Below are 13,231 nucleotides of genomic sequence, written 5' to 3'. Positions count from 1 at the left end.
CAGATAATGAGGACCACATGTTTGCCGATGGCTAATGTGAATGACGCTAACATGGGACAACCCATGCTTGTTCAGCTTTCACCTTTTCCTGTCCGGCCTTATGGAAAGTTTTATATAAGAGACTCCCAAAAGTGCTGATTGTCACTTTTTCGGACGCCATCCTGTTCTCATGCCTCTGATGGCCGGGGCCCCGGGGAGCTGCTATATGTTAACAGAAATCATACCACCCATTCAAGCGCTGGGAGCTCAGGCTGCAGAGAACCAGCTGTGAATGCGCTCATGGCCCTGAGACTTGGCTCTGACACAGCAGAAGGAGTCTCTGGGTGGGACTCCTCTCAGCCACAAGACATCCAATATACATCTATACAGGCCAGTACATTCTGTACTCCCAAATGTGCACATATGCAGACGCATAGAATTATACAGTATTAAGAAATATGCATCTTACTAATGTGAGATGATAGACTTACAAGCTCAACACTATTGCCAATACTGGAAAAATACTATTCATGAAGATGCCAATACTAATCTCCAGGGCTGCTTTTTATGCAACAGAGACTCTCAAGTATACTGCATGTTTGAGGTTTGGCCTAGGTCTATGTATTGATAAATGTCTTTTGAAATTTTGAAACACTCAGTTCTTAAATGCAGGGATTCAAATATGTTCCCTGTTGGACTTTTTAGTTTCAGTAGCTGCGTTTCCATCCACCAGCTTCTTATGCACATTTTCAATTTGCACATTTTACATTTGGCTGAGGTGGAAAAGTTGGTGTATCAATGAAAACTAAATAAGAGAAAATGCAATGAAATAGACATGGTGAGGTAATCATGACATACATAAAGCATGTGACTTCAACATCCACTGATGTTTCCACTCCATGCCGTCAAAATACCGGCAGACAAAAACATCAGACTCCTCAAATTAATACATGGAACAAACCTAAATGCCATATTTCCATCACATCGTCTACATTTTAGGTTTGAGTGGCGCTTTTTCAATTACATCATCTTATTACGCCCCCTTTTTCTGCAATGGTATAATAGCCAAGCCCCCAGAAAGTGTGCCAGGCTTTAAAGCAAATTTTACATAGTGGCCAAATGGTGGTACTACAACTTCCATGTCTGTCACTTGATGCCATTGGGCCTGGTATGAACACTTGAACAGCCCTTATTTAAATCATTAGGCCTTAAAAGTTGTAAAATGCACTAACAGCCAAATCCAGAGTTATTTCCTTCCTCCATTCATGTGAATGAGACCCAGACCGAGGCTCAACCAAGGGTTTGGAATCGGGGTTAAAGAAAACGCTACTGCGCTTGCTCTATGGATGAGGAAGATCGCCAGAAGATACGGGTATTTTATCACTCGGCAGTTGAGCCGTTTTGGCTTCACGCGCCACTGAGCAGCTTTCATAGGAATGAACGGGTGCCCGCCTCCAACGCTGTATCCAGTTCTCTTTATACATCCATGGTAATAGCACCTAACTGGAGAATTAGCGCCACCCTTATCGATAAACCAAATCCTAATATTCGCAAAACCGTAGTGGATGGAAACGTGCATGAATTATTATTTTTCTTTTGCAGATTATCTTGAAATTCTGTTAAAATTTGCATTGTATTTGGAGGGAATCATGTCTATAGGATATAGGTCTCCGTCTGGACAAGTCATCAGAAATGAAGTTCTACAGACTTAAAGATCTACTACCATTACATGTTTCAAGACATGTAATGGTCATCAATCATCAATCTTTTACTTGGCTCCTGTAGATGAGCATGACATGCAGATGGAAGAACAGTAAATTAAAACAGAATCTATCTATCTGTCTATCTATCTATCTATCTATCCATCTATCATTACCTCTTGTGAATCAGTCATATCATTGTTAGTACTGTAAGTGCTTCCCTTTATGCAGCTGGTAATTACAGCAATTATGTAACATCTCATAAGTCACGTTCCATCAGCAGAGAACAGAAAACCCACAACGAGAACAAACCTTGCAGTTTCTCCAAACCGTCGCACTATGAACTGCCAAGCTCTTTCAAAAACAATTATTTTGACCTACCAAATATTTACAGTTTCACAATATGGCTTAGATGTATGTTGATGGAAAGGCAACACGTGTTAAGCCACGTAACACTTTTTGAGATTGTACTGCTTTCTTTTATGCATTCACACGGTATCTATCCTGCGCGAGCACTGCCAACTCTGCTGCAACCTATTCTTCTGTGAATCATTTTTTTCCAACCACATGTTCACACATTATGTTCTCACAAATGATTGGTTGCCGTGGGGGAAGGAAGTGCTCGCTTTTAAGCAGTAATCTTGCCGTTAACAGTAAAATTGCGATAATTGGGGACTTACATTGGCTTTGATATTCTCAACAGATGCTGCCATAGGTGATTGCAGCTCTGGTTCGAACTCGCAGCCTGTGTCAGGAGCCTCTATGCCCTCACACTGGGGCCATATATGTTTATAATTTCACTCTGTGTGCTGGGGCCTATGGCCATCTTATGTAACAGTTCCTCAGATCTCCAGAGGATTGGAGGCAGGGGCAGAGAGGATGTGCCCAGGGTAAGCCGGGACTTTAGAGTATACAACGGAGGCCCACCATGTTCTCTGTTGACATCTCTGCAGGGTTTGAAGGATTGGCAGACGGGGCAGAGGAGACAAAGAGAAAGAAAACAGCTTGAGTTGTCCCAGCTGTAATAACTCCAGTGATGGAGAGGTCCAGAACAGCATCTGCAGCGCGTCGCTCCACTCCCAGCCTTGCCATCTTTCAAAGACACTCCGGACGGCTGAGAAAACGTTTAGGAGGAGACCACACAGCCTCCCTGTGCTCATGGCTGGTCGCAAATGTATGTCCTATCTCCCAAGAGCTGCTCTGCTGACTCTGCTCCGCTACAGCAGCAGAAGAAACTGAGAGAAACATGCTCAGACAATTTACAGCAACCGCGGAAGTGTCCAACTGTGGGGAGGGTGCCAGCTGACTTAGTTACAGATGTTTGTAACAAAACTTTAAACACTTTAAAAAAATATAGCCATGAATGTGTACAGAATAAACGCTATAGGGAAAAGAAAGAAAGCGAAGAGGAGAGAAATAAATAAAAGAAGCGAAGGCGAATAAGGTAAAGTATGACTTATAGGCAGGCCTCATTTTTATGGCCCTTTTACATTTAATGGTCTTGCATCAATTGTACATTTAAGCCAACAAGGCTGTAAAGTGACTAGACATCGCTTTTTGGACAGAGGAAAGAGTCCATGCCATTTGCACAGTTATGCATGTCGACAATATTTAACTTATGAACATTAACTTGGATTTGTGTAATTGAAGCCTGATAAAGAGACCATAAAACAGACATAATTAAATGGGGTGTAAGCCAGAACTAATGATAGTTAATAGAGCAAAATCATAGCAAGGCTGCAAGTCATGAGACAATGGATGTGGTGCAAAAATATTTTCATATTTTAAAGATGAGAATAAATATCTGATCAGTTTTAAAGGGTTTTACCTAAGTTGTGTAATCTTTACTGTATTGCATTCCTCATATAGGAGTCATTATAGTTCCCCTTCTATTTAATATACAGTTATTCTGGATAATAATCTGCAGGTTAATTGTCTGGAGCTTTGCTGCATCCCTCCTGCTCCCAAGGGAGAGGAGGGAGTTTTTCCTAAATGATGTGGTGAAGGGGAGCCAGTATAGAGCTGTGCATGGTGATGGGCTGAGGGGTGGGGGAGTGGTCTCGACCATGTAAGGCTACAATAAAAGGCACTTGTCTAGACCTCTGAGGAGCCCAAACTTTCCAGTAGCACCACAGGCGGCTGCTGCACAAAGACAGACAGGAAGAGGGACAGCTAGATGAATCAAAATTAAAACAGAAGAAAAGTTGTTAATTTGACTCTATAGCTTTCCTCAACATTACTATTGAGTTTTATATTCATATTTTTATTGGACAGGGCCCTTTGTGTGAAAAAAAAGAGAGAAAATGACGAGTCTGCTGTTCATCACCATAATCTCCCTGACCCTGGCTGGCAGTGGGTTCAGTCAGCTGACGGACTTTCCCCTACAAGTAACAGGTAAGATAAAAAAAAATCACATAAAAAAGTTTGATATATAAGTGTAGGTGATTATCTGTTACCACCTTTTGTGAATGCATGTGTGTGTGTTTTGTGTGTGTGTGTGTGTGTGCGGGTGTGTGTGCGTGCGTGTGCGTGTGTGTGTGTGTGTGTGTGTGTGTGTGTGTGCAAAAATGTTACTGTGCATGAAAAAAAAAGAAGAACTTGAGGATGAGCTGTGGGAGCAAAGTGGTACCACAGCTCAGGCTTTATGTAACAACAGGGTCTTTGTAGCAGTAGGTAAAAGAGGCGTCTCTGGGGTAAATCACACACACACATACACACACACGCACACACACACACACACACAGTGTGACTCACCATTGACTTGCTGCATACAGGCCACCACAGCATGAACTGGCTGGTGAAAACTGTAAATCAGCCTTCCATTGACACAGAGGCTCACTGCCCGGGCTACTGAATGAAAACCACACCACTAATACTACTGGTTGCACTCTTCAAATGGGTCACATGCCTCAGTGGCTGAAACTGGGCTAGTAGTGCAGGTCCCCTTTTGGATGTAAATTCTCACTAGAGTGCAAAAATAGTCAGGAATTTCCCACAGTAAAAGTCTTGACCTTTTGTCATGTTGTCTGTCTTCTTCTTCCTGTAGCAGACAGAAAAGGAAAACTCATAGAAAGACGTCTTATCAGAGAGCACCTGCACTCCATCGTGAGGCTGTTATAATTCAAATTCACACTGGATGACACACCGCAATACCAGAATAGATCTACCACTGTGTGTGAAAGAAAAAGCAGCAGAAGCTCTCATGTTATATGAGTGATATTTAATGCATTTTCAGCAGCTGTGCACGCTGACTCAGGAGATGTCAGATTATGAGTGTCTCAGCTCTCTCTCTCGTCCAAGACGGGAGGAAATGGTTTGTCTGCGGGGAGAATAGTTTCACTCTGGGAGGAGATGATGCTGTTTTATCCAAACATTGGGATTGCTCCCACTAGCCAGTGATGTCACAGGAGAGTGTCTATACAGTGTTTATAAATGACCTCACTGTCTGCATGACGTAAAAGCATTGGCTAGGCTCAGGCCAGCTTAATCATCGTTCCATACAGCATAGCTTTTATTGGCCATATGAGACGTGTATTCTCTGTGTGTTCACGGGGCGTTGCCCGTCCTTATACCTACTGACTCACTCTGGCACTGGGAGCTTTTGGAAATCCGCCACTGTAACAGGCAGCCTGACAGAAGCCAAGTTAAGATTAATGACCCGCAGCTAAACGTATAGAGCCCCGTGCTGAGCAGCAGCCAAATGACTCTGTCTTTCCCTGTGAGGTAATAGTCTGTTAAGTCTAATGCTCACTGTAGTTGTTGGTTACTGAGGCTTGGCCCCGTTGCTAGGGCTGGGTGGGAAAAAAGGAGCTTGGCTGGAAATGGGGCTGGAGCTGGGGGCTGCGTTGAAAATGCACTTATAGATGAGATGATGGAGCCATGTTTGGTGCTTTTGCATTTGTGTTAATACACAATGGCATATGTGTGATACCCATGTGAGCGATGCACACCCACACTGTTTTTTTGCTTGTTTCTGCATGACAGAGAGCAGTTTATTGGAATTAGTGTGTAGGAGTTGGCCCTGCTGCGTTTGTCCCAGCTGTGCTTGTTAATTCTTTCTCCATATTGACACTAGCGAGCCAGAAGAGAACAAAGCCGTGGGATATTGCGAAGCATCTCATATCTATCTGCTCTGTCAGAGGGTGTGGCACATTGTGGCACACACTGATAGAAACACGCAGTGACCGCCTTCATAGAGGAGAAGGGGATTTGAGCCTATTAAACATTTTGTTCTCCCAATAATGGAAATTACGCTTAGGGGTTTAACAGCATAATTACACTGTTGTACTTTCAGAATATATAGGTCACTGAGCAGACTTGGACCACTGTAACATTGTTGTTAATTTACAGCTCGGTGTTAAGACGAAGCAGATGGCTCCAATCACTTGCTATTACAACCTTTAACAGAGTCGGGGAGAATTGTGCTCGGTCATAAAATGGCAGTGGGTCTTGGCTGCAGCTCTGGGGCTTTTTTATTGTCATGCACACATATTCGTTTACTTACTTTGCTGTCTTTTAATTCCCAGCTGCACTCCACAAAGATTTCAGATACCGTTTAGAATTATTTGACGAGCCATTTCGATGTTAAATGTGACAATTTGGCGCCACCTTTGACCTCAGAGAGCCTTATATAAATAGGATGTGGGTGAGGTGCGACAAAGAGCAGAAAGGCTTCCTTCTCTTCCTGAAAGGCTAAGAACACACAACAGGCTGTTGCTTTATGAGCGTAGTGTGCCCCACATGGTCGGGGCCACATTCTCCCGTGGGAGAATGTCTGCTGGTAACTGCAGGAGCAGGAAAGACTGTGGAATTACTTTAAACATGCCTGCCTCTCTGTCGGCTGCTACTGTCTCGCAGGGACCATTACTTTCAAGGTTGCTCCAGAATATATGATACGTCTAAGAGACAGAGTTCTATACTGTGCTTTCATTTAGTGATCTATCAGGTTAGTATGCATACAGTCATTCATTCCAAGCTTTTCTCTGCATTATGTTGGCACTGTGATGTTCAATCAACCCCCTCCTTCGATCTCACATTTCGGGATTACAAACCACATCCAGCAGTTGGTTTTTGTCTCAACAATGTTTCCATAAGACAGCACAATGAACACCTTTATTCGATCTACTCTAATTTCCTTAGTAAGATTTAGAAATTTGGGAATTTTTTAGGGTATACATGTTAGCTGGCATCACATCTGGGGAGCTGGTGCTGACGACACCAGTGGCTTCACCTTGGCCAGGGCTTTTGATGAGCACCACAGGTTTCAATTGCACTTCATGCAACTGCTACCCATGCAGAGAGTTTATGAGGCACGGCGAAGCCGTGAGTCATTCCTTGCTGACAGAACGGGCAAAGAGGACTTTTGTCCAGACTGCTTTTAAACTTCCAAAGAATATGAGTAATTAGCAGCGGTGAAAAGGGTGTTTCCCAGCTTGTAAAATACCTGGCATCTCGTTGACCAGTCGAGAGGCAAGTGAGGCTCCTGGGTGTGGTGAGTCTCTGACATACTGTATATATGAGAAGGTTTGCAGACTAATGAAAGAAATTAAAAAAATGTAGGGAAAAGTGGCACACGGATGGACTGAAAGGTAGATTAGGTCTGTCAGCAGTGTTTCTGCTAATAAAATCCTTCTGCAGGAGAGCTCAATACTAATGATCTGAGCACCACTGAACAGAGTCCAGACACGCGTCTACTGTGTGGTTAGAATGGAGGATTGGGGCAGCTTGGCATGATGTTGATTAGAAATCGTTTCAGTGTCACTGCTTTGTGTGTGTGTGTGTGTGTGTGTGTGTGTGTGTGTTGGGGGGATGGGTTGATCCGTGCAGAAGGCAGCAAAGCCAGTAGCTCCTATTATTTCCCGTATTGCCCATGTGGGAAACGTTTTCCCTTTTTGGGGATCCAGTGACACAGAGAGTCATGGCTTTAGTGTTGCTGCTCAAAGTGAGGCCACTCAATATCCCTAAATCTGAAAGTAGAGACAGACTGGTTTATACACAGTTCTTTCATATTGAGTTAAGTGGGAAGGAAATAAATCAGAAACAGAGCAAGGATTTTTTTTAGTGAATACTAGACATGGCAATGGCACTGAACCAGGATCCAGCCTGCAGACTACTTAAAGCTAAAACTACAGTTGATTTACTCAGTTATAATTACCATATTATCTTACAGGTTCTGTGCATTGCAGAGTTTGACTCCACTTACAAGGCTGATTGTTCCAAGGCTGTACCTGTGGTGGTGGTGGGGGTCAAAGGTCGTGTACATCCATCCATCTGGTGCTTATTATTGCCTGGCACAGGCCGCCCCCTTGCTGGTTGGGGTCCTTTTAACTAAGCAAGCCCTGTGAGGTCTAAACATGGAGGTCAGGGAGATTGTGGGAACCCATGGTGAGACACAAATGACCTGCCATTGGGGGTTAAAGGGTGGCCTAGTTTGGACAGGAGTGAACAGAGGAAATGCACGTAAGAAAAACTAATGATGACAGCTGGATTTTGTATAGCATAAACTATATTATCTGCTTACTTCTCTTGTAATTCATTTGGTGCCTGATAAACTTTACACAAATTAGATGGAACGGATGAAAGATAAGTACTTCATTTTGAGGATTTAATGCTGCCAAAGGTTTATAAGTGCCAGGACTGACAGGAACAGGAAGGAGACTGAAGAGGACGATTGGCTCCAGGGGCTGAAGACTGGCTGCTGTCCAACACTGTATCTAATAAACCAAATAGGATACACCCAGACTGTTTGATAGTTTTGTGTAAGAGAAAGCTTTTGTGTGTGTGCCCGTGTTGTACAGTACAGTACACACATGCCAAAACATGCCATTGAACAATTATGTTCAAAAAAGAAAGACCAATAAAAAGGGGGAAAAGCAGTTTTGGAGATATTTTTTTCCCTTTTTTGGTATTTTCACAAACAGACTGCATCAGTTTGATGCCAAGCACGAACATTTCTACAATCAATGTGTAAATTTATAGTTCTAATGTATGTAAACATTACATCATATTTTCCAGTATAAATCCAAGTATCATAAACCTAATCCCCACCACCAAACCCAAATAAGGTTATATTATGTTCTCTTTTCCAGTTATGGTTATTGCTGACATGGGCGTTAACGTCACCCTGCCCTGCCGGCTGCTGTCCAAAGACGCCATGTCCTTTGGTAACGTCGGCATCCGAGTCAAATGGACCAAGGTGGCAGATGATGAGGCGCTGAATGAGGATGTGCTGCTCTCAATGGGGTTCCACAAGAAGACCTACGGAAGCTTCGAGGAGCGTGTCTTCTTGGAGGAACACGACAATGAAGACGCCTCCTTAGTAATAACTGACGTCTCCATGGACGACGCGGGAAAATACCGCTGTGAGATCATCAACGGGGTGGAAGACACCGTTCAAGAGATTCACTTGGATGTGCAAGGTGTTGTCCTTGATGGTAAATCCTGTTTTTTTAATATCTTTTTAGAAATTTAGCTTAGGGATGGGCCGTTAATATACCAGCTGTGATAACATTGGGAGCTCTTTCGCCAGTCATTTGATGTGTCCTCTCCTCAATTAATCATATTTCTCAACAATGTTTTTGTTTCTAGTTATTGAAAACATCCACATTTCCTTTTCTTGTGGGAAAAAGAAAAAGAAAAGAATAGACAGCTTGTGTGGATTTATCCAAACCGCTGTAATGATTCAGCTATGATCACATTTGAATACTGTTCAACATCAGTAAACACAAACACATTTTCCATCTTTTCCGGTCCATATCCTCACACATCTGACTGACTCGTCAGATTTTATAATCACTAAATTGTCTTCTTTTTAAAAATGTGCCGTACAGAGACTGCTTTTCATGCAAGTTATGGTTATCAACATATTAATACATGGATCCCTAAGCTAAATCATTGCAGTGTGTTAGAGCTCCTCCGCACCAAAGGGCGGCTCCCACCCACCGTTTGTTGATAGTTTCTCACATGTGTGAGGGATTAATCTGGGTGGAGGCTGGACACGCACATGCAATTTGAGAAAAAAATATTAACACTGTGCTTCTTTGATACAGCTGTTCAAATCTGCAAAAATCTTTTGGTAATCACGAAATACAGTTGATAATGTATTGAGGTAAAACTTGGCATAAGGAAGGCAACATGATGAGTCACTGTCAGAGCATTTCTGCAATTAAGTCAGCCTTCATATTTCTTTTGAATTGGATTGCACTGATGCGTAGATTCACTTTTGAATCATTATTTTACTACTTCTTGTTGGATCCATGCGGTTAAAGCAGTTTAGAGTACTTTGCTTTGATGTTTAATGCAGCAGAACTGAGTTAGCAAAGTCTGGCCTCTGGAGACAACTGCCGACATTTTACGAGCTGTTGGACATTCACTAACATAACACTAAACACAGACTGATGGCTGACCTATTATCATATTCATTTCATCTTTTCTACCTCGCCCAGGTGTTGTGTTCCCATACTTCTCCCCTGTGGGCCGCTACAACCTGAACTTCGACGACGCTGTGCAGGCCTGTCTGGAACAGAACGCTTCTGTCGCCACCGTGGATCAACTGACTCAGGCCTGGAGGGGCGGCCTGGACTGGTGCAATGCTGGTTGGCTGAGTGACGGCACAGTGCATTATCCCGTCGTCAGACCCAGAGGGCCTTGCGGTGGCAACAACGGGCCTGGCCTCATAAGCTATGGTAGCCGTGACAAACTGAACAGCCGCTATGACGTCTTCTGCTTTGCTTCTGCACTCAAGGGTGAGTTTCTTTCATTTGTTTATCCATTTTCTTGAATATTTTTTTTCCCTGTGTTTGTTGGACCCATCCACCTCCCCTCATGCACACCATAAGCAGTCTTTCTCACTTTGTAGTCTACATCACTAGCTCTGAGCGTAACATATCTACGCAGATGCGTTTGCATTGCACTCAGTACAGACTACATGGCATATACATGACACGCCAAAAGCAACAATGGCGTTGTTATTGCACACAAAATGACTTACAAATTACCGTGTCATTCATACGCCATTTGGTGTAACTGGGCTGAGAAAAGAGTTCTTCCCCTGACCATCTGTTTTGATCTCTCTGCTGTCAGGACGTTTCTATTGGCTGGTCCAGCCCGACAGGCTGACCTTTGACGAGGCTGTGCAGGCATGTTTAGACGACGGTGCAGAGATTGCCAAGGTCGGCCACATGTACTCCGCCTGGAAGCTCGAAGGCTACGACCGCTGCGATGCCGGCTGGTTGGCTGACGGAAGTGTCCGCTACCCCATCTCCAGGCCCCGCAAGAACTGCAGTCCCAACGAAGCTGCGGTGCGCTTTATGGGATACCTAGACAAGCTGCAAAAGTCGTACGGCGTCTACTGCTTCAAGGATGAGCAGTGATGCGGTAGGTAGGAGTAGGGAAGCCATAACCACCAAAGAGCAGCAACAACCACAACCAATAAAAACCAACAATAATGCAGATAAGCTTTGAATCTTAACTAGCATGAGCTCAATACCTTTCTGAAACTGTGATAATCCTCTTTAACTCCTAAAAAAATACTGTACTGCCATATGCAACGAATGACAACATACTTTGTAGCCATTCAGTTTTGTTTTTCTCAAACTGTGCATCCATTAATATTACAGACTGTTGGGGAAGAGGCAACAGTGTTAATATATGAGTGATGTGACAGAGACAAGAACTTGATGGTTGTGAAACGTGATCTAAGTTTAGTTTGTCTTCCACAGAATGATTAGACGTGATGATTTAGAGCACATACGCTCACGTGCAGATGATATTTGCTACTTTAAAATGTATGTAAAGAATGGAACAATGTAATAGGTTATGCATTCATCAAGTATCACATCAGTGAAAGACCTTAGACTGATTACAGAGTCATGAACATAACTACCACTGTCGCGCCATATACGTACATGTTATATTGCAGTAAGTATTCAACTGGATCCCTCTCTAATCTCTAATAAGAGTTGAAGCTCTTTTTTCCACATCTTAAACTGCAGGAGTTGTGATCAAATTTACTGTTTAACAAGAAAATGAATGTAAATGATGGACTGTGACCTATTCTGCATTGATAGCTCCCATTAGATCTCCCAATTACAATTTGAAAGACAGTTTTGTTATTGTAACCTTATGCGGTATTTTTGTTTTAAGTACAGATCTTCCCCTTTTGCCCCGAACACAACCTTTTCCAAAACATACTACAAGTACGACTAACAAATGTGTTGCTGAAATCCACAATCTCACTGAGGTTATGAGCTGTAAAAGGTAAATTTCCACTAGCACTCTATTGTTTTAAAGACCTGGGTAATACTGACGACCACTCTTTAATAAGGATTAATTGATAGTCATGCTGTAGTGACTGGATCTGGATAAATGTTTGGGAATAAAGAATCAAAACCAACAAAAACCACCACAGTGAGCATGTTTTGGACATACAGAGCTGGTAGTCTACAGGTGGGCCACACCCAGATGATAGCACCCTTACAGTTACAAAATTATTTTATATTTTGTGTTTTACTTTTTCTAACCCCTGGGCACTGACATATGGTACTTACTGCAGGCTACATGTGCTGAAATGGGGATGCATTGTTTGTGAAAGCAAAACTTAAAAATGTCTCACACTTGTGCATGAAAAAAGTTCCAATCGCCATGTACCTTTTTCAACAAAGCAGTTTGAAATAAAGAATACGTCTTTTAAATATTTTTTTGAAACTGTCCCTTTTTCAACAATGAACATTTCATTTCCACTGGAACCAAATCAACATGCATTACGTGAACATACAGAGGTTTCAGCATAGATTTAAACAGTATTGTTTAAGCTGCCAAATTAGGGGCCATGGATCTGGCATGAACCCATGTCGTTGAGAAGACTTAAGATTAGACTCCCCTCACATTTATTTATTCTTTGGCATTTATTTTATTCAGTGTCAGGCTGCCAGCTCACCACTTAGTTAGACAAAGGGAACAGTAACACAGTGCTTAAGAGTGCTTGTGGGAATGCATGGGAATGGGGTCAGATTTAGGTTGATACAGAAGGGAAATGTAAATGTGTGTGATGGTAAAAAAAAACCCCCAAAAAAAAAACATTAAACCAAGCTTTTTGTTCTGTGGACGCTGCAGCAGATAGCAACAGAAGAAACAGAGAGATTTTGCAGAACTTTTCACACTTCTTTTAGCATAGAAAAGTCTAATAATGATGCTGAAATACAATCTGAGGAGTAAACTATACTATTACACACTTGAAGTAAATGCACAGAACATTTGTTTCTGCACTCTGGCATAAAGTGAGCTTTACTTTGTCTTTGGGTTTGTTTATGCTGGAAGCAGATAGTTAAATTGATGAGCAATTGTGAATTGCGGCTCTTGTGGACAACCACCGTCTGATTGCTGATGATTTTGCAGGAGCCGAGCATTTCATTTTGTTCGCTTCTGTGGTTTCAACCAATGAGATGTTGCAAGTCTAATAATGCTACATCACAAACCGTATCCAGATTAAGCAACAGGAAAAGACCATTCAAGATCATTTACAGTATGATGTACACTCTGTATCGGACTCAGAC

General features: G+C 42.6%; 1 protein-coding gene across 1 annotated transcript; it reads left to right on the top strand.

The window, feature by feature from the left end:
* Positions 1-3,775: 3,775 nt before the first annotated feature.
* LOC119493455 (hyaluronan and proteoglycan link protein 1-like) lies at positions 3,776-12,373 on the top strand. The gene is made up of 4 exons (XM_037778751.1): positions 3,776-4,073; positions 8,768-9,112; positions 10,124-10,423; positions 10,761-12,373. Exons 1-4 carry the CDS (start codon positions 3,983-3,985, stop codon positions 11,048-11,050), a joined length of 1,026 nt encoding a protein of 341 aa, XP_037634679.1. The 5' UTR covers positions 3,776-3,982; the 3' UTR covers positions 11,051-12,373.
* The last annotated feature ends 858 nt before the right edge of the window (positions 12,374-13,231 follow it).

This window comes from Sebastes umbrosus, chromosome 8 (genome assembly GCF_015220745.1).
Source record: "Sebastes umbrosus isolate fSebUmb1 chromosome 8, fSebUmb1.pri, whole genome shotgun sequence".
In the NCBI taxonomy this organism is placed as follows: Eukaryota; Metazoa; Chordata; class Actinopteri; order Perciformes; family Sebastidae; genus Sebastes; species Sebastes umbrosus.
Note: the sequence above shows the minus strand (reverse complement) of the source record. Positions and strands in the feature narration are given on the sequence as shown.